The sequence below is a fragment of the Gigantopelta aegis genome, chromosome 10 (genome assembly GCF_016097555.1).
Source record: "Gigantopelta aegis isolate Gae_Host chromosome 10, Gae_host_genome, whole genome shotgun sequence".
NCBI classification, from domain to species: Eukaryota; Metazoa; Mollusca; class Gastropoda; order Neomphalida; family Peltospiridae; genus Gigantopelta; species Gigantopelta aegis.
In genome coordinates this window covers 20,467,712-20,490,643 of record NC_054708.1, presented here as the reverse complement: position 1 = coordinate 20,490,643, position 22,932 = coordinate 20,467,712, and the positions used below count along the sequence as shown (strand labels likewise).

The 22,932-nt window shown below is 36.6% G+C and overlaps 1 protein-coding gene across 1 annotated transcript; it reads left to right on the top strand.

Annotated features, from left to right (window-relative positions):
- Window positions 1-905: 905 nt before the first annotated feature.
- LOC121384506 (methyltransferase-like protein 24) lies at window positions 906-22,245 on the top strand. The gene is made up of 8 exons (XM_041514914.1): window positions 906-937; window positions 11,773-11,869; window positions 14,297-14,545; window positions 17,740-17,810; window positions 19,173-19,301; window positions 19,840-19,914; window positions 20,301-20,439; window positions 21,705-22,245. Exons 1-8 carry the CDS (start codon window positions 921-923, stop codon window positions 21,990-21,992), a joined length of 1,065 nt encoding a protein of 354 aa, XP_041370848.1. The 5' UTR covers window positions 906-920; the 3' UTR covers window positions 21,993-22,245.
- The last annotated feature ends 687 nt before the right edge of the window (window positions 22,246-22,932 follow it).

The window sequence follows — 22,932 nt, the reverse complement described above, 5'->3', positions numbered from 1 at the left end:
TAGACTAAAACTCTACTCCATAACTGTTATTTCTCAGACACACGTGCGTTTTTAAAAATATTAAAAAGAAATGCATTTTGTGGTATTAGAAACATCAGTATGATCGGATGTACGGAAATGGATAATCTAAACAATAAAATATAAGCAATGTTTGATTTTAGTGATCATAAACGGCTCTAATAGTGAAAAAGATGCCTTAGTGTTTAAAAAAAACTAGAGTCTGTATCTTTAAGAAATATTTCTCAAAAGATTCAACAATCAGCATTGAATTAAAAGGCATAAACGATTTACACGGTTCTATATACTTAAATGCCATCAAATCTGTAAGTTCTATAGCACAATAGTCATACCTGTTATGTGTATTGAGAAGATATTATATTGCGGTCACATCATGACATTGCGATAATTGGTGAATCTCCTGCTGTTTATTAGCAAAGTATTGGACGATAATTATGTGTCAGTCATATAGGAGGTTGGTTTTAAATGTAAAAAAGACGTAAAACAGGCGAACGAAAATGTATGTGTTACTTTGAGACAAAACTACACTGCTTAAATATATTGAACAGCAAAGAAAATGCACCAGTGGTGCAATCTACGTAATTTTGAAATTAACGTATTGTGCTTATCAGTAAATTATTTTACAACAATGTATTATACGATTTCAGTACTCAAATGCGTTTTGCTAAACATTGATGATGTATTTTGTCCTGTTTTACATAGTTTAGCTTATGGAAATCAACAACTAAGGACGAAATTACTGGTGTAAAAAAATTTACTGACTTTCGGGCGGCGAAGAAACGTCTTTAAAGTATTATTGTAATGATTATTTTCGTGGTCACTAGGTGGAGTGGACTGCTGTTGTTGGATCCATGCTGGAATGTCTAAAACATTGGGCTTAAGTCTATCATTCTCGTGGGTTGATGGTCGCAAGTCGATGGTAAGATTGCCATACGGTTTCTGAAGAGCCGTCTCATAGACGATCACTATTATTGTGTACATTCTTCTCGCAAACAAGTTTACTTGCTGTCTGTCAATGGATGAATCAAACAAAGTCACATTGTGAGAGTTGAGAGCAATATCACGCGACTCCTTGCCTCTTGGAAACAGGTTTTGTAACAGGAGGATATTAACTACATTCTTGTGATGTGAAGTTATTGTAAATAATTGAGAGATGCGTTGGTCATCATTGGCCTCGGTCATATGATCATTCAGAATTAAAACATTGCTGTTGCGGGCATTAAAGAAACTGTCGTCCTGTGGGTTGTAGGGGATACCTACTGGACTGGACTTGGGGCATTCTTTTACGAATAGTGTCGTAAAGCGGCTGCCACTCTGTGTAACACCATATGATATCATTACGTGTTGGCTTGATGAGTCCTTTCTGGAGTATTTGATACATGAACATAGTCTTCCCACAACCACTCGGGCCCACAAAAACAGTATTAGATGGTACTGTAAATTGAAAAGGTTCTCAATATTGTTCAGTTGGTAATCTTGATGTTGTTAACTGTGGGAATTACAAAGACCGTTGAGGAGGGTGAAATTGAGAAGGAGGAGGAGGGGTATGAGAGAGGAATTGAGAAGGAGGAGAAGTTTCTTACTGGTGCATCTGTAGCCGGTGTCTTTGCATATTATCATATCTGTTCCCATACTCAGGACATGATGTTGACCCCATGATGGATATTGGTCAAACGAAGTCTGAACAGATTTAATCCACTTAAAATCAGATGCTTTGAATATTAATTGCTGTACTATTTTATACATGTACTCGTGTGGACATTCATATATTGATGAAATATGAGCAGGTCACACTGTTACATGTGTGTAATAACTGTCATGTTTTCTACGGAGTAAACAGTCTTCTTGCGTGTATATAATAATAAAACTGACGCAAACAATCAGGAATGTCAATACACTTTGAAATAGCTGTAATAATATTGACTTGTGGATATTTGTATAGTATTATTGTTTTATATTAATGCACTGGTTTTATTTCTTTCATGTAATTAATTATTTTATTTCTACAAACAAGTAATGAATTACAACAGATTGTGTACCTTTAATAATATCACTATCACCCATGCACCGCGCTTGTCCCATTGTTTCCAGCTTGGGTATAGTGTAAGCTGATATGAATTTTCTTGTTTTCTTGTCTGAAGTGATGGCTTACTATAGTTCACTGTTTGCTTAAATACTGGTGTACGTCTGGTATTGTGGCCCACATTATATTTTGCTCATCTAGAGTTAACACTTCACGTTGGTTAGTTTATTGAAGATATCCCCGAAGAAGATTTAAGGTTAGTTATAATGTTCTTTATTATTTGCTTACTCTGTAATAACATTTACTTTAAAGGCATACTGTCACAGACCACTGACCTATTAAATGGCATAACAAAGTATTACCTAAACAAATATAAATTTGATTTGTCCCTAAATGTACTTTATTCAACCATCTATGTAACCACCATACTCCACTTACTAATGATATTTTGTAAAAATAATTGAATTATGGCAGTGGTCCATAATTCAAAAGCTAATATTGCCGAGAGGGTTGACATGGATTTTACTCCATCATGGTTCAGTTATGGTGATGCGATAGCTAGATTTGGTTTTCAAACATTAATGTAATTATCATTTATTATTAATTTTTTAGAGAAATGAGGTCCTTAAATCTGTGACAGTATGCCTTTAAAGTAAATGTAATTGACTAAATAATGCTTTATATTTCTGCATAACTTTATAAGTGTACAGTGTAATATTAATTCTTTTTAATTCAGTAATTGGATTAATCTAAATCTGAAATATGTGATAAACATAATTTAGTATGAATGCAATGTGTGTTTGTGATGATGAACACTTTAGAGATTGTTGTATTTTATTATGTATTTAATGAAACATAACGTGTCTGCGTGGTTATTTATTATTATAATTCTTTTGTGCAGATACGTCGATCCTTTAAGTATTGACCAGTTCCATTAAACACCGGTGTCACATACTTGGTGTGTAGTTGTTGTCAGTCATTTAAAACGATAATGCTACTACATAACTTCTTTCAGGAACGCAATACACTGTAATTTGTTGTTAAACCATTCACTAGACTTATCCAGTTCAATTTCCACTCGTTTATGGGTATACACCATGATGCTCCAATAATAATGTTTACTTATGACAGTATGAGCATTCTCCAATATACTTCAGATCTTTATGCTATTCTTTAGGTAAATATACATGTACACTATGTATTTCTCCTTGTAGAATACTCATACGAAGGCGGGCATATTTAGGTTTACTGTATCTACCAACATATATCCTGCAATACTTAAAGGATTGGCGTATCTGCATAAAATAATTACAATAATAATTTACATTAAAAGTAGTAATTGACGTTGCATTACGTTACCTACTCCTTAATAAACATTTCCTAGTTTGTAATATTAGCGTCTGCATGTTCGTTGTGCTAATGTGTATATCAGTAGGTATAAAATTATTGGACGGTAACGTGATTTGAGCTACTACAAAAAAAAAGAAGACATATAACCGTAAATAAAATGTTGAGTGCGTCGTTAAATAAAACATTTTTTGGATTTTGTCTTTAGGAAATAAAAAGAAATTTAACCTAGTACAAATATTAGAATGATCCGAAACACGTTTAATATACAGCCACTAATATTTTATGCAGAAAAATATATTTGATATGTAATTACAATCGTTAAAAAGTCTGTTAGTCGATAACATCTAAAACATTGCAGCAAACTCAGGACTGTCCCTTTAAATAAAAGAACGACCGTCTTTCTTTCCCATTCTTACCGTCACAGGATATTTAATGTCTTTTTCCATGGTCACCAGCCTCGGTGGCGTCGTGGCAGGCCATCGGTCTACAGGCTGGTAGGTACTGGGTTCGGATCCCAGTCGAGGCATGGGATTTTTAATCCAGATACCGACTCCAAACCCTGAGTGAGTGCTCCGCAAGGCTCAATGGGTAGGTGTAAACCACTTGCACTGACCAGTGATCCATAACTGGTTCAACAAAGGCCATGGTTTGTGCTATCCTGCCTGTGGGAAGCGCAAATAAAAGATCCCTTGCTGCCAATCGGAAGAGTAGCCCATGTAGTGGCGACAGCGGGTTTCCTCTCAAAATCTGTGTAGTCCTTAACCATATGTCTGACGCCATATAACCGTAAATAAAATGTGTTGAGTGCGTCGTTAAATAAAACACTTCTTTCTATACACGAGGCCAGCCACTGAACAATATATCCGTCTAGCACCATTACAAAGAGGACTGCCACTTCCAGACTAGTTCACTAAATCAAAACTAGCACAGGACAGAATTCATTGGAATAAAAGCCAGTCTAGCCCCTTAGCAAAACGTCGCATGTCACTTTTTGCAATAGTGATAGCTCTCGTGTGCGGTGGGATTTAGGTGGCGTGTTTTTCTCCAGGTAGCGGTGTAGCCAGCTGTTAAGTGTGGTGAATAGCCTATTCATGTATTATAACCGGTTGTATCATGGTCATAGTGTGCGACACATTTTCTACTGCTTATCGTAAGACATACATTACAGTCAGTCGGGACTAAACTGGTTTTGTTGTTGTTTTTGTTTGCATTAAACATTTTTATATAGAGAGAGGGATACTTGGGGAGAAATAGATATTTGTAATCATAACAGGTGTAAAAACTAAAATTTGTGTAGCCCTGTTTGGATAATCAAAATTTTGACTAAATATTCCCAACTCATCTTGGAACGTGACGAAAATTGTTATAAAAAAGGTAGGTTATTTTGAATGGTACTAAAGGGAGTGAGTGATTTATTCCCGAAGGCGAGATTAATAAATGTTAAGCAGAAAGACGGTCGTTCTTTTATTTAAAGGGACAGTCCTGAGTTTGCTGCAATGTTTTAGATGTTATCGACTAACAGAGACTTTTTAACGATGGTAATTACATATCAAATATATTTTTCTGCATAAAATATTAGTGGCTGTATATTAAACGTGTTTCGGATCATTCTAATATTTGTACTAGGTTAAATTTCTTTTTATTTCCTAAAGACAAAATCCAGTTTAGGCTTCTTACAAATATTAAGACGACCAGAAACACATTGAATATACAGGTACTGATATTCTAAATAAGAAAATATATTTAATATGTAAATTTAATCGTAGAAATATTTTATTAGTCGGAAACATCTTACAATGCAGCAAACTCAGGAATATGTCCCTTTAAGATGGATGCAAACAGTTTTCTAAAAACAGCTTACAACAGTAACTGCTCGATGACATCAATCTGTCCCAGGTCAGAGGTCACTGGCCATGCCATTCATTTCAATCCAATTAAGGTTCAAGCACGCTGTCCTGGACACACACCTCAGCTATCTGGGCTATCTGACCAGGACAGTGGGTTAGTTGTTAGTTGGTTAGTGGTTAGTGAGAGAGAAGAGGGTGTAGTGGCCTTACACCTACCCACTGAGTCCTTAAGAACTCGCTCCTTTTTTTTGGAGCCGGTACCGGGTTGCGAACTCTGTACCTACCAGCCTGTAGTCCGATGTCTTAACCACTGCGCCACCGAGGCCGGTAGGCCATGCCAGAGACCGGACCTGGGGCGGACGTGCCTGAACCCTTCGAGGTATATGGGCACGGAAATAGAGCTCCGAGTCCGAATAATTGTTTATAACTTTAGTTTCTTCATCTTCAGTTCCATTTGTTCTTTAAAACGTATTCAGATAATATATTCATTTCTATATCTACTTCGTTAGAGGGATTTGGTTATGTATTGAATTAAGTAATTTTCAAAAAGTCTTTAGGTTTGCCTGCTTGGTTTTTTAAAACTATTATTATTATTATTATTATTATTATTATTATTATTATTTCTTGCGATGATTTATCAATGTTAGTTTTTCTATGTCTTGCCTAAATTTAACATTCAGATAGACCTCAAGTCCATGTTATCGTGCGAAGTCACTCAGTCCTGCAAACAGGGCCACCTAAATAGGGGTCGTCAGTGGGCCCATTGGGCTATTTCTCACTCCAGCCAGTGCACCACGGCTGGTACATCAAAGGCCGTGGTATGTGCTATCCTGACTATGGGATGGTGCATATAAAAGATCCCTTGCTGCCAATCGAAAAGAGTAGCCCATGAAGTGGCGACAGCGGGTTTCCTCCTTCAATATCTGTGTGGTCCTTAACCATATATCTCACGCCATATAACCGTAAATAAAATGTGTTGAGTGCGTCGTTAAATAAAACATTTTCCCTCCTTCCTAAATAAGGGGGGGGGGGGTACCGGTAATGTCTACAATCTGTCACGCTGTCATTTTTCGATCCTCCATGACAATTCGTTTCACAGTTTTAACGTTTACCTGGGTTGTTGATGACCAAGGCCTGACAGACCTGGGGTCGCCTACAACAGAATTGACAATGGAATATGAGTGAGACTGGTCCTGGTACACGTTGATCATTCGAACATGAATCTCTGAAGGCGTTGGGGGGGGGGGGAGAGTTCTAATGTTAAAATATCTAATGACAGCACTGCGCTTCATATTGCTGTTTTCAGTTCATTACGATATAAAGCAGTAAAAATAGGAAACCTAAAATTGACAGGTTCTACACTTAAATTATTTAAAATATTACAGCTATATGATTAATCGTGAAACTTGAAACCTTTTGATCACATTCACGTAATATACTAGATATGTCATATCAGACCAATAGGAACACCCCCCCCCCCCCCCCACACACACACACACACACACACACAATCCCCACGCCACCCTCCTGCTCTAAGACGAAAATATACGTGGGTTGTTTCTTCTTCTTCTGTCCTACTCTATATAAAGATAAATATCTGTCTTATGCCCACTACTAGATATTGTGCCCATATTGTGTTTGCGAGCCTGCATATAGGTCAAAGTCATCTAAAGTATTGTTGTGTTCATTGGGAAAGACATTGCAAATCGCTAATTTCACATTTAATACCTATTGAATATCTGTTTTCTTTGTGTACACATAAAAACAAATCCAAAACCCAGCATATGCATTGCTTATACATGAAAACTAACCCAAACCCCAGCATATTCACATCAATTCTATTATTCAAACTGAAGGAACAATTACGGTTAATATTCATGCGACAATTAATTATGGAGTTTCTTAATAGATTACTATATTAGAAAAGCCCAACTTGAGGTCAATAAGACAGTCCATGTACGTGTAGTATAAGTATAGCACCTGCTAAGGGGTTGGCTGCAGGGTCTATTGGCACAGAAATCAGGGTGACGAGTGAGGTGGCTGAAGAGAGACTACTGTTGTTTTAACAGGGGTGGTACATTGTAGCTATAGAGCCGCAGGGCAAGGGGAGCCTCTGTTGGGGTAAGAAGGATATGAGGGTCAGCTTAGTGGTGGATGGCGTCCGTGATGTTGCGAAAGCTACAGATGGTAAATGTAAGGATAGAGGAGGCCCTAACGTTTGTCCAGAAAAAGGAGTGTGTGTGTGTGTGTGTGTGTGTGTGTGTGTGTAGAAGCTGGAGGTTCAGAGGTAGACAGTTCTATGGATTTAATCATCAGGCCTAAACCAGCGAGTATTAGCCACATATCCTCGGTGCATGTACTGGGTGATGGGTTGAGTCAAGAGTAGACCGTGGATAAAATATGGCTTTAAAGTAAAACCAAAGACCATTCGGGCAATATGACGGGTCAATATTTTGGGCTGTGAATTCTTATTAGATCTGTCTGATAGATCGAGAGTTGAGTTGAGCCCGAAAGATAATTTTAGAGAGCTCACCACTGTGGCACATATACAGACACAGAGATGTCTAGGCCCGTCAAGGAGTGGATGCGGCAAACATCACATGTTGATGGATGAGGAGACCTACTTAAAAAAAACTAATATGGGGGAGGGGGTCATTCTGTATGGGCTTATGTTTAAACCCCTAACATTTGAGCTGTTTTAGAAGAAAGTAGAGTTCCTTGGTATGAAAAGTAATACAGACGGGATGGAAATGGGACCGGATATATAGCTCGTCACAAAAAGGGATGGCCAGTTTTAGACATTTTTGACAAAGAAAATAATCCATTATTTGTGTGCTGTTTCTAACATCTGGGTAGAATGTACACCAACACCATCTTACAAATATTGTGTTTATGTTCTATGACCCCCAACACATAGGGTTTGACACCCAAAACACATTCCTAGTTGGAACACACACCGAGTTATGAATGTTAAATTCTGAAAAATACGCCATCTTAAACAATGGCCGCAATTTTGTTTTCGCACGCATTTTTGACGCTGTCATAAAGTGGTTTCATGTTCACAACACCGCAGTGATCATTTCTGGCCATGAGGACAAATGTTACCTTTCCGTGACCACCTACTTTATTTAACATAGGGCGACATTTTTAACAGGGGTGGGGCATAGCCCAGTGGTAAAGCACTCGCCTGATGAGCGGTCGGTTTAGGATCGATTCTAGTCGGTGGGCTGTTTCTCGTTCCAGCCAGTCCACCACGACTGGTATATCAAAGGCCGTGGTATGTGCTATCCTGTCTGTGGAATGGTGCATATTAAACATCCCTTACTACTAATGAAAAAAAATGTAGTGGGTTTCCTCTCCATGGCTATATATTATAATTACCAAATGGCTGATATTGAATCGCCGATGATTAATAAATCAGTGTGCTCTAGTGGTGTCGTATTACAGTTTATATGACTAAAGTTAAAGGGACATTCCTGAGTTTACTGCATTGTAAGATATTTCCGACTAATAACATATTTCTACGATTAAACTTGAATATTAAATATATTTTCTTGTTTAGAATATTAGTGTCTGTATATTCAATGTGTTTCTGGTCATCTTAATATTTGTAAGAAGCCCAAACTGGATTTTGTCTTCAAATAATTTCGTACGTACGAAAAAAAAAACATTTTAGAAAACAAAATGAAATTTAACCTAGTACAAATATTAGAACGACCAGGAACACGTTTAATATACAGCCACTAATATGTTATGCAGAAAAATTTATATTTAATTACAATCATTAAAAAGCATCTGTTAGTCGATAACATCTTAAAACATTGCAGCAAACTCAGGAATGTCCCTTTAAGGCGTGCCTTGTTAAAAGTATATATGCCAAGTGGCATGTCTGGATCACCGTGACTCTATTCATTTTGTTGTGAACGCTTGTCGCGGACATTATTAAATAATAACAAACCAAACTTAACATAACAAAAGAATACCTGCTTGCGCTACTTTCACATCTAGGTCAAGTGTATTCATGAAAACGTCTCTTTCACAGCTTGGAAGGGATTCAGTTCCGTCCGTAAAGGTAGTACTAGACCAAATAACTTCCGGCTGGGTCAAAGTGCGAGGTGCACCGAACTTTTGATAGAGAAGTGAACACAAGTCCTGTGATTGGTTATAAATGTGAGTGTGTTGGTTGTAAAAAATAATAGTTTTATCTGGGTTAAAAAAAAATGCAATTTTATTTCATCTAGTACCAATGTGTCAAGTAGCCTTGTGCTTGAAACATGTATGGGGTACCTGTAAAAAAAAGTACTCAAATTTTGTGCGGAACTAGGGTAGTCATAGACGCTACCCGTTATCTCAGAAACGAGCAGCTTGACCCCCATTTTTTTCTGATTCACTTTAAGTGTGAGGGGTGGTAGTATTTATATCCGTGGCGTTTATGTCGGTTGATACGTTGCAGGTAGGAGTTTTAGCCACATATGTTACTATTGTCGTCTATGGGATTTGATTTGGTAGTATACACCCTAAAGCGATCCTCTTGGGGTGCTTGGCTGGACGGATCGAATCCTCTCGGTGGAACCATTCCTCGATTGGGGTTTTTGAGGGTGTTTTGGGTTTTTTTTTTTTTTTTTTTTTTTTTTAACCCTGTCAAGTGTATTCATGAAAACGTCTCTTTCACAGCTTGGAAGGGATCCAACACCGCCCGTAAAGCGATCCCCTTGGGGTGCTTGGCTCGAAGGATCGAATCCTCTCGGTGGAACCATTCTTTGATTGGGTTTCTTTTCTCTCTTTTTTTTTTCTTTTTTTTTTTGTTGGTTTTTTTTAACCCTGTCCAAACTGACATATCAAAATCTGTTGTATGTGCTGCCCTGTATCTGGGAAAATGCATATAAATAAACGATCACTCGCTAAGTACGTATCCAGAGGCGGATACAGGATTTTGTAACAAACACAACTGCAACTGACGTTCACTGACACTCAGTGATATTGAGCGATCTAAAAATCATCAACATATAACGAGCAATCAACATTAAAGTTATAGAGTCAGTCCTGAGTTTACAACCATTGTTCCCAGTCGAGGCATGGGATTTTTAATCCAGATACCGACTCTAAACCCTGAGAGTGCTCCGCAAGGCTCAATGGGTAGGTGTAAACCACTTGCACCGACCAGTGATCCATAACTGGTTCAACAAAGGTCATGGTTTGTGCTATCCTGCCTGTGGGAAGCGCAAATAAAAGATCCCTTGCTGCTAATCGGAAAGAGTAGCCCATGTATTGGCGACAGCGGGTTTCCTCTCAAAATCTGTGTGGTCCTTAACCATATGTCTGACGCCATATAACCGTAAATAAAATGTGTTGAGTGCGTCATTAAATAAAACATTTTTTTCTTTTTCTTTCTTTACAACCATTGTAAAATGTTTCCGACCAATATAGCCTTTTTGATGACGTAACATAGAAATTAAATACATTTTTTTATTTAAAATATCAGTAGGCCTATCTGTAAAAATTTACAAGGGCCCGGTTGTTTGTAACCTGGGTTAGCGCTAACCCTGGGTTAAGTGATTAACTCTGCACTTAACCCAGAGTTAAATTCAATCACCGATTGAAAAATGCGTTGTTGGAACGTTGGTTAGCCCTAACCATGAGTTAAATATACCCTAACCCTAGGTTAAAGTTAAAGCAGCTCCGATCTGCGGATAAATATCTAACCAGTGATTAAGAGGGGCGAATTTGATTCCATTTGTATGGTTAGATGCGTTTTAAATGTAAACTTGTGCTAAAGTAGATTATTGGCATAAATTACAGTGAAACACATCGATCTGTATTGACGGTCTAGTGTCATTAAATTGTCCATTAAATAGCAGTATCAATAATTAAAAACATGAAATGTAAGACTGGTTATACTTTACCTAGCTGACATAAATACTGAGACGTTTTTATGTCAGAAATGAACACATTATTGTTTATTAGTCGTTATCTAATCACGAAAGCTGATTGATTAAATATGTCAAATTACACATCTATGTTCGAGCCGTTGTCCGACCACCTATCGTCTGATAATGGGCTGGTGACGTTTATATGTTTATTCTTACGAAAAATGTGACAATTTCCTATTTAAAATAAACCAGTAAACAGTTTAATTAGAATAGGGATAATCCTACTGTGTTTTCCGATTTGCGGACGTATATCGGTGGTTTTACTGTCGCAAATTTAGTTTTATTGGCTACATAAAAACCTCTCAGTATTTAATGACTTCTGTACGTAATAATTATGAACGCTACAGAAATTGTCTTTATGACGTCATTACAAAACAACCCTGTTCTTTGCTTAACCTATGACGTATTTCTGCCAAAAAATTTGCGACCGGTATATCGGTGATTTTACCACTTGAAATTTTTAGTAGAGATCCAATCAGATCCGTTCTTACAAATGTGTTGAATTAGAATATATTTTATTTATTGTGTACGAAGCCAAAACAAGGGTCTGAAAAGTGACTGTCGTCGACTTTCTTTTTCTTTTTTCTTTTTTTCATAATTGCAGGTTTCGATTTTGTGGCACAATGAACTACCGCGTGGTGTTAGTGGTATGTGTGACGATCTTCCTGTTTCTCTTTGTCTTCACTCGTATTGCAGATCTGGTAAGTATCACGTTCAACGATCCTACTTTTCCTACTTTTTCCTACTTTTGTTCGAAATGCCTACTTTTTCCTACTTTTTTGTTTAAAAATTCCACGAATTGTTGTTAAAGTGTACATATTGCTTCTGGTTTTTTAAAAGGCAACACTTATGTGAATTTTGTGTTATTGTTTGTTGTTGGGGTTTTTTGTGTGTTTTGTTGTTGTTGTTTTTTTGTTTGTTGTTTGTTTGTTGTTGTTGGGTTGTTGTTGTTTTGTTTTGTTTTGGGAGGGGGGTTTGCAGCAAAATAATAGGCTTATCTCCCAATTTGCTGCACCATATAATCTCAACATATTAAATTTACACCCTGAAAATCAATGTGGGATGAGATTTTATTTCTTTCTATTTTTATTTATTAATCTATAGGTTTCATCTCCGTCATTTTGTCCGTCCGTCCGTTCATCTCACAAAGACGTAGTTTTCAGTATGTTTTTTTTTTTTTTTTTTTTTTTTTGGGGGGGGGGGGGGAATATTTCAAATAACTGTATAACATGAACATTATATAAGTTTCACATGATTTTAGATAGACCATAAAGTATAGTTACAAACTGAGCACCACATTTTTTTTTTTTTTTTGAGGAACATTCCTGAGTTTGCTGCATTGTAAGATGTTCCCGACTAATAAAATATTTCTACGATTAAACTTACATATTAAATATATTTTCTTGTTTAGAATATCAGTGTCTGTATATTCAATGTGTTTCTGGTCGTCTTAATATTTGTAAGAAGCTCAAACTGGATGGGGGGTTGGAGCTCAGTAGATGTGGGGTGGCTATAGGGCGTCGGCGGTTTCGGCCGCATGTTTGGTTTAGGTCTATTCTGGGGTCCCACCCCCGCCCTCTCCCGGTTTCCCTGATGGTTCACACTGAAGTTCCGGATATGAGCAGTTATCCTTCTTTAATTACCCACTAAATAAACTTGTATGGCTCGGGCTCAACCTCTCCTTTCCTTCAGGGCTTAAATTTCTCTTAATTGTAATTTATATTTTATTAATTTTATCTTTTTGAACTGCCCGCTCTAAAACTGGCGTCTAAAATATTAATTTTTTTAATTATTTAGGGTTATATTGTTGTTTTTGGACTTGCGCTTTTAAATTTAAATATTATTAAAGTCCTTAGTCCCAAGTTTGGTTTAAAAATCTAAATTGTCCCTTAGTATTCTGTCCTGGACCAAGCCACTGGCTATCCAGAGATTTGTCCCGCGACAGACATGCCTAAAACCTTAGTGGTAAATGGGCATGTTAAAAATACTCGCACACTCAAACTGGATTTTGTCTTCAAATAATTTCGTACGTACGAAAAAATAATATTTTAGGAAATAAAATGAAATTTAACATAGTACAAATATTAGAACGATCAGAAACACGTTTAATATACAGCCACTAATATTTTATGCAGAAAAATATATTTGATATGTAATTACAATCGTTAAAAAGTCTGTTAGTCGATAACATCTTAAAACATTGCAGCAAACTCAGGAATGTCCCTTTATAGTGTTTTCTCAGTAATACCACTTTTTGGAAGTAACACATTCGTTTTCCCAGTATGAGCATGAGTTGCTATGTACTGTTTCAGTCCTACTTTTCTCCTACTTTTTCCTTCTATTTTCCTACTTTTCTCCTACTTTTTCCTTCTATTTTCCTACTTTTTTCCTACTTTTTATATATTTTCATTCCTACTTTTGTCCTACTTTTTCACAAGTGTGTGCTGGACAGCCTGCGTACATGTATGGCAGATGCAGTAACATTTGGGAAACAGTGATTTCATGGACAAGACTAGACAGAATCGTATACCGGAGGCCACCCAAATATACACACACATCACCTCCCAGGGCTTCTGCCAGGAAAAACCTTTTTTGGGTATGGCGGTACGGAACTGAGTTTTTAGAATGCGGGTTTCGAAGGCACTCGCAGTCGACTTGGGTTCTTGTTTTACCCGTTTTACCCTCTGGCATAAACCCTGCCTTCATTAACACACATGCGCACGCATGCACACACGCACACACATACTAATACTAGTGAGAGAGCGAGAGAGTGAGAGAGAGAGTGAGAGTGAGCGAGAGAGAGATAGAGAGAGAGAGACACACACACACACAGACAGAGACAGACAGACATACATAGAGAAATATACATATTATATGTATATCATACCATTGAAACGTCATATCGTATCCGGTCCTTGCTCACGAAAATGTTTACATAAAAGATCACTTGCAGCTAATATGGCGGCAGCGGGGTTCTTCTCTCACTTTAATAGTATTGCAATTGTCACGTTAAGTTCTTAATAACCATTAACAAAATACCCAAATGCTTCCCATTCCCTTTGAATAGTCCTATAAAGGTACTGACATGTTTATAGAGTGCTAACGACTTGCCCGGAACTGTGTTTCAGAAAACAGCGACCAACAATCTTCACTTGATGTTTCTGAACGCTCAAAGAGAGGGAACTTCGACCAAGTCAGCCAAGCAACTACAAGATCTAGCTTCTTCAGCACCTATTCGTAAAATGCCACATGTTGATGCAGATTCATCGGCACCTATTCGTAAAATGCCACATGTTGATGCAGATTCATCGGCACCTATTCGTAAAATGCCACGTGTTGATACCTCGATTCTTGCTGGTGTCAGAAAGAAGGGATTGGTAATTAATTAGAAGTTCTTGAAATTATTACCTTAGAAATGAAAACATTGACGTTTTCTTGATAGAAAGCCACATAATTATTGACATTGTTGTCTTAGAAATGAAAACATTCACGTTTTATTAATAGAAAGCCACATAATTATTGACATTGTTATCTCAGAAATGAAAACATTCACGTTTTCTAGATAGAAACATTGTTATTGAAATCATTACCTTAGAAATGAAAACATTCACATAAAAAAATTCACGTTTTCCAGATAGAAATTATGTATAAACATCTTTGTGCCTAATTCACTAAACCCTTGACACATTCGCGATATAGCAGTGTCATTCTAAACTGTATGCAAGGACAATGCGATGTTACCCAATTCAAAAGCCGGCCTCATAAGGTGCGTATTTGCTGCGATACGACATGATATTGTAAGATACGATACGATAGAAGGAATCGCACCGGGTAATATCTGTGGATAACTTGTGCCCAATCCTTCTGCGTGTATAATTAATATGTGTATTACATGTATATACATGTGTATATGTGTGTGTATATATATATATATATATATATATATATATATATATATATATATATATATATATATATATCATGCAATAAAATACGATTATAGTCGATACCGTAACATCGTGTCGTATCTTGTTCAATATTTCTCAATCGTATAGTATCGTAGCATGTGTGATCGCACTGTGTGGGATCTCCGTCGTATGTACCTCATATGATCGAGTCGATTATTGCATAATCACGCCGTGTGTGATCAAATCATAGTAAATCTGAGTCTTACCTAAACGAGTACACTATGCATGGCAGACGTTCAAAGCTGTGTCTGCAGTATGCTACAAAGATTAAATCAATGCACATAATGCGGTGTTTGATAACAAATAAGTTATTTGATGCGAAAACGAATGCCATTCGAACACTTGGTCTTCGCATTAAGCCGCTTTTATCAGTTTCCAACATTGATTTAACAGACATTTTGGAAACACCTTCATATTTTATTTTGCCACCGAAAATTGTATTCGATCTTGTGCATCAAATGAAAGATCGCACAGATGCAGTTATTTATAAACAACATTTCATGGAAATCCAAGAGAGGTACTGTGATTACATTACTGTTTACACAGACGGATCACGGCATGGGAATTCTGTGGCTTCTGCTACAGGTTTTCCATCAGACACAATAATTTCCATGAGATTGACCGATTCAGCATCAAACTTTACTGCTGAAACCTGGGCAATCATTAAAGCCCTGGAACAGATTAAGGATTCATGTGCATCCAAATATATATATATATTACACTCACGTTCGTGTCTCCGAGCTTTTATATGTTGTGGGGTACCCAGCCATGTTGGCATTAAGGGCAATGAAACGGCAGATATTGCTGTCACGTCTGCTTTGAACTTTTCCCGTGTCAATGTTGGTGTTCCCTGCAGTGATTTTAAATTTCATATTAACCAATATATCAGTATCGCCATCTTTAAGTCACAAACCGTTCTGATCTGCAAAACTAGGTTTAAAAACGATTAGTAGGCCTACTGTTACGGAATCACTATTTGAGCCGATTTTACGAAGCCTGGTTTTCTTAATGCGAGTGTATATGCATTGTAAATGTATGTAGTTACAAGCGAGTAAGACACTAACAGGGCACACATGCTTTGTAAATTATGGCTATTATTTGTGATTATCCGTAACAGTAATGGTGTCTTCCTGTTGAGCAGCGAATCGGCCCTATGTGCAATAATAAATGTGTTGAAGATGAAGTCCATGTTTTAATCGAGTGTTAATGTACACATACTTTCGATTTAATTTAACATGTTTAGCAGGGTTTTTTAACGCAGAATATGAGGTTTTAAATAATGTTCAAAAATTTCGTTTACAAATGTCTAGTAAGAACGTAGTTTTTAATACTACCAAAACCCTGGTTTTAATGTTAACACGTCGCCGAACACTTTTATATTCTTAACTTACATAGAGATTATTACACGAGCTTGTGTGTCGTACTGATTTGACGAAACGAGTGTCAGGATTTTTACATTGCCCGAGCGATAGCGAGGATAATACATAAATCCTAACACGAGTTTCATAAAATCAGTACGACACACACGCGAGTGTAATAATTTCTTTATTATCCATATTATTATGGGGTGGGTTTTTATGAATAACAAGGACCGTCTCAAAATGTTTTAACCACAATTAGGAGACGACGAAATGATGTCATATTTCACATGCAAAGTCTCAGCTAGGACTCAAATATTTTTGTTATGCATAAAATATTTGTGGCTGTATATTAAACGTTTCTGATCGTTCTAATATTTGTACTAGGTTAAATTTAATTTTATTTCATTTTTTTGTTTCGTACGTATGAAATTATTTGAAGACAAAATCCAGTTTGGGCTGCTTACAAATATTACGACGACCAGAAACACATTGAATATATAGACACTGATATTCTAAACAAGAAAATATATTTAATATGTAAGTTTAGTCATAGAAATATTTTATTAATTGGAAAAATCTTACAATGCAGCAAACTCAGGAATGTCCCTTTAATAATGTAGCTGTGCGTATGTCTGTCTGTCTGCGAAACTTCTTTAATATACGGTATATGTATATACATACATACATACATACATACATACATACGTGTGTGTGTGTGTGTGTGTGTGTGTGTGTGTGTGTGTGTGTGTTAAGGGAATCATTCATGTGTGTCCATGTAGGACAGGGCTATTCCACCCGAGGGTAAGCCTCGTCCCTGACATCATAGTATGTACTCGAGGGTGGAATAACCCTGTCCCACGTGGATACATAATGGAGGATTATTTTTCTCCCATCCAGTAGATGAAAAACAACAATTTTGGGAAAACGTAAAAAACATACTTTTTTTTTTTATCTTACAATAAAATAATCATAACCATTGAAAAGATCGTACCCAAAAATAATTTTATTATGACAGCAGGTTTCCTTGTTTTTATGAAATATAACAAGCATTTCTTGTGTTATTTTTCCGTTTGTCAGCTCAAACAATAGCAGTCACGTGGTCTTGCAAGACCGATTTATTCCGCATGGGCTGACGTCATGGAATACGCCTGTCGTGCATGGCTAGGGATGGGATATATATATATCCCATCCCTAGCCATGCATATATATATGGTTTGCTAATATTTTGCTTCTGTCATCAAGGTTAAAGGTTTACCAACAGGGAAGCGTCTCAAGTCCATGGATAAAGAATCAATGTTCAAAACCTATCATAGGTAAGCTCCACAATAATGTACCTTCGATGGTTAAAATCTAAAAATACAAACGCTCAATTATACAAACTTGTAAGCTGGCCAACTTGAGTAATTCATAGTACCAGGCGCTTATGCGGGAATTTAAGCAGTGGTTGAGTCTAGACTGGCGAGCGAAGTTTCATATGGGGGGGGGGGGGGGGGGGGGGGGGGGCATTTTAAAAATGTGTATGAACAAGGGGGAAATACCACTCCCCCGTACACGCCCTTGAGGACGAATGACAAAAGACTGGGTTTGATAAATAAATAAAAATTCGGCCTAAAATTATACAGGATATTCGGGCAAAATGTGCTAACCTGAGACCTTTTTACCATGTATTTCCATTTCCATCATTCTACCCTCAGAATGAGTTGTACTCCATGTAAAAATGCGTAGTGATTCGTTTGCAACCTCGTATAGCTGTTAGGTAGTAATGCTAATTATATGAATAATGTTATCCAGATTCGGCCATTTTCGTTTAATGCCACCCCGCCCTCTACCCCTACAGAAATGGGAGCACGTACGCCTATGATCAGTGGAGCTGATTTCTTTAATAATTTATTCTGATGTTCATAGTTTTGACACTTAAGAAGATTAAATTTAATTTTAAAACATTTATATCTGAAGGTCTATAATGGGGTTTCTAAATCATGTCTGGTCTTTATGAACCATGTCAAAACTGTAGCCGATACAAGGGACGTAATTCTCTTAGCTATATTTTCCCCACCAAGAAGTCTTCTTTTAATACGTTGGTTGATTTCGTTTCCTTTCGTATATATTAAGCATGTTTACATTAATTTGTCAAATAAAAGGTCATTAGGTGACAGTTTAGCTATATATATACACATATACATGTACATGTACATGTACACATATACACATATACATATACATATACATATACATATACATATACATATACATATACATATATGTATACATATATGTATACATATATGTACATATATATACACATATATACACATATATATACATATATATATGATACTAAACAAGTTGGTGTCTTGACGCCTGTTGTGTGATTTAGTTTGTTGGGTTTTTTTAAATTGGATTAGATACATTATATTACTGGGACTTCGATTTCTCATAGTTACTGCTAATAACTCGGCGGGGAAAAAACGTCAATTGTGTCCGCTTGATTAGGGCCTGTCACGTGAAGATGACATAAAACAGATCTTAGGACATAATATTAGACCTAAGTAAAAAAAAAAAATTTAAACTCTGATTTCAAGATTTTTTCTTAATGTTTTTTCCCCCTTTTTTTTTCCTTTTTTTTTTTTTTTCCTTTTTGTAAAACGACACCAATTAATCATTTGTATTTTCAGCTACGTAACCAACATCGATATTATTTGTGAACGGAAATTTAGAATGGGTAAAATAGGAGATGGAGGCTGGGAAGTGTGTGATGATCCACCATACAGACCCATTAAACCATGCATAGTGTACTCGTTTGGGTAAGACACAGATGTTTTTTTCCAGGGATTCAGCTCAGTCGGTTAAGTGCTCGCTTGAGGTGCTTGCGTCGCAGGAGCAAAACACCTCGTTGGATCCATTCAACTGAATGTTTTTTTTCTCGTTCCAACCAGTGCACCACAACTTGTCAAAGGCCGTGGTATGTGATTTCCTGTCTGTGGGAAAGTGCATGTATAAGATTCCTTGCTGCATTAGGAAAAATGTAGCGGGTTTCCTCTTATGACTGTCAGAATTACCCATTTTTTTACATCAAATAGCCAATGATTAATTAATCAGTGTGCTCTAGTGGTGTCGTTAAACAAAACAAACTTTAACTGTTCATATCTAAAAGTATTTAAGCAACAATGAAACATAACAGGGTAATTCGTAAATAAAATACTGAATTGAATCTGAGAATTTAAAATGCGTTTGGCGGTTTTATAGATTTATTATTTCTCAAATAAGTGACTGTAGAATACGAACTGACGTGAAAAGATAATTATTATGATTTGTTATTGTTTTGTTTTTGTTTCATTCCAGAATCAACTACGATTTCTCCTTTGATGACGACATTGCGAAGACTTATGAATGTGACGTGTATTCGTTTGATCCAAGGTAACCAAGATCCGATCCCGTGGGTATACAACTTTCAGTCTCAACAATAGCAAAATCTCCAAAAGGGTGGGGGAGGGGGCAGGGAGGTACTGCCATCACCACCACCACCCGTATCCCCGCCCAGTTCAAAGGCAATCTAAATATGGATTGATTGAATTTAGTTGTTTTTTTCACCTCCGACAGTTCACAAGAATGTAGATAGGAAATGACATACCACAGAACGAGAAATATAGATAGGAAATGACACACCATGGAACGAGAAATAATGTTCTGTGTTATTAGCAACTTTTTTTTAATACGACCAGAGTTGATTTTAAACATTCTAAATTGTGGGGTTTTTTACAATTATGTGTGTTTATTCATTCATTTTTATTTTTTTATTTTAGCATGAAAATGAACACAACAAGACGGAATGATCGTATCATGTTTTATAAAATTGGAATTGGAGGAAAAGACACAATAAATAAAAGGAAATGGAATATAATGACTTTGACATCAATACGCAAGATGCTCAAACATTCAAAGGTACGTTTGGTGTATAACTTCCGTTGAATCAGGCTATTAGGGTGTTGTAGTTTAAATTATCGAAAATAAGGCTAGTACGTAGAAACTGGGTTCGAATCCAAGTACCAGCTCCCACCCAGAGCGAGTTATAACAATTCAGTAGGTATACTGTATAAGACCGCTGTACTTATGTCGGGTGTTGTAAGTAAACAAATGCGACGCCAAAGGTAAGTGAAATTTTATCTATTTTAAAGTTTGTTTACGGCACAGCAGTATTCATGGAGAATGAACTAAAGAATAAGATAAGAGAGGAATGGGAAGAAATCAGAAAATCGATTTCCTCATGAAAATAACGTTTGAGGGCAGTCTACAAACAAGACACTGGACATATTGACCACATTTTCAAGTAAACAAAAGTAGATAACATTTCACATAGTTGTTTCCATTGCATTGTTTACTTACAATTTTGAATGTGTTGCTATTTTAATAATATTAGACCTATGGGCCTACAATTTTCACTCACGGTGGCAAATATTCATATAGTAATGAGAGTAAAATATTACAATTACAGGTCAAAATACTTTTTAGACAATTCCATATTAAGTACGGTCATTGTTGAGGGGTTTTGGAGGCCACTTATGATTTTGGCGTCGCATTGTTTTACTTACAATTTTGAATCTGTTGCTATTTTAACAATATTTCACTTTTTCACTGAAGGTGTTAAATATCCACATACTAATGGGTGTGACATATCAAAATTACAGTCTGCATAGTTTTAAAATAATTCTATGTACAGTAGGGTAATCGAGTGGTTGTTTTTTGTTGTTGTTGTTGTTGTTTGGGGGTGGCACCTTATTTAACGGCCGCTAATATAATATAACGTATGTAACCATGGAAATAAATTATGTTACCATCATGATGCGCATTTGGGTTAGGATCGATCCCCGTCAGTGGCCCCATTTTTCGTTGTAGCCAGTGCACTACGACTGATATATAAAAGGCCGTGGTATGTGATGATGCATGTAAAAGATCCCTTGATACTAATGAAAACATATAGTGGGTTTTCTTTCTAAAACTATATGTAAAAATTACCAAATGTTTGACATCCAATAACCGATGATTGATAAATCAATGTGCTCTAGTGGTGTCGTTAAGCAAAACAATTTATTTTTTCGTCACTATTAATTATCTCCACATTTTCCTTAGTGTACAGCTGTCCTAGGCTGCACCATGGTAATAACCTAACTTATCTAAGTTCTTTTATCTTCTTCTTGTGTTTTTTCCAGTCGGTTATTGATGTTTTAAAAATGGATGTCGAAACCGCAGAGTGGCCTGCGCTAATTTCGATGATGGAAGCCGGAGAGCTGAAAACAGTCCGACAACTCCTGATGGAATTTCACACAAAGGGCGATATGCAAAAACTCGAAATTTTCTCAAACCTCGAAAAACTTGGATTCAGACGATTTTTTGTTCACTTGAATCCTGCTTGTCGATTTTTAAGCTTAGGCATATTTCCTGTGCGTTCATCTGGTTGTCAAGAAGTTCATTTTGTAAACACTAACATTCTGTCGTAACATATAAATAACCAATTTCGGTCTCACCCATTTGAGAGATCACCAGGTCACTTTAAATAATTATTGTGATTGGCTGCTTCACGGTGATGACCCGGTCGCCACAGCCATGCCATCCAGTGGAATAAGAACGATCAAAATTGATTTCTCTGAGACGTGTATGTTAAATTCAAAATGATTGCACTACAATATATAAGTAAGCACAAACTCTGTAAATAAGTATTAGTTGAAAAATATATTTTTAATTTCTTTTCAATCTGGGATTTGTTTATGGTATCTAAGAAATAGTGTTGTTTGCAGTCACGTGTACATTGGTATTCAGAGCTGTAAGATGAGACAGTGCTTTAGTTGGGTAACTAAAATAGTTTGTGGTCAACCTCCAGGGCCGTACACTCCGGGGAGGCAGGGGGAGCAGTTGCCCCCCCCCCCCCCCGATAATCTCACTTTTATTCTCTCTTTTTTACTCCAGAAACTAGCATACACATCTCGTGGTTTAATTTGTATAGTGTTTCATTTGTTTATAAAACGTAGTGCCCCGCCCCCCTTAGGATTTTGATCAGGGTACGGCCCTGACCTCTATCGATTTTGTTTTTGTCGCTTAAGTGACTATGGCTTCAAAAAGTTGTAGTCACATATTCCTTGTAATAAAATGGGTTGGTTTTTTTACACTATTTTTATAATATTCCGAATTTGTATTGTATTGATATATACTCACAGAATTTAATTTGCATATGTAGATTTCAATATACATGCATCTTTAAGATATTTCATATTATATGATAAATATACAGATTTGTGTAAAAATTTAGTAAATAATAAATAAAATATATTAAGCCAACCCAATACATAGGTGAATGTAAAGTACACTGTTGATAAACCTCATCAGCCGACAACAACACTTGGGATTATTTATTTATTTACACGAGCGTAGGAAGGTGCCAAA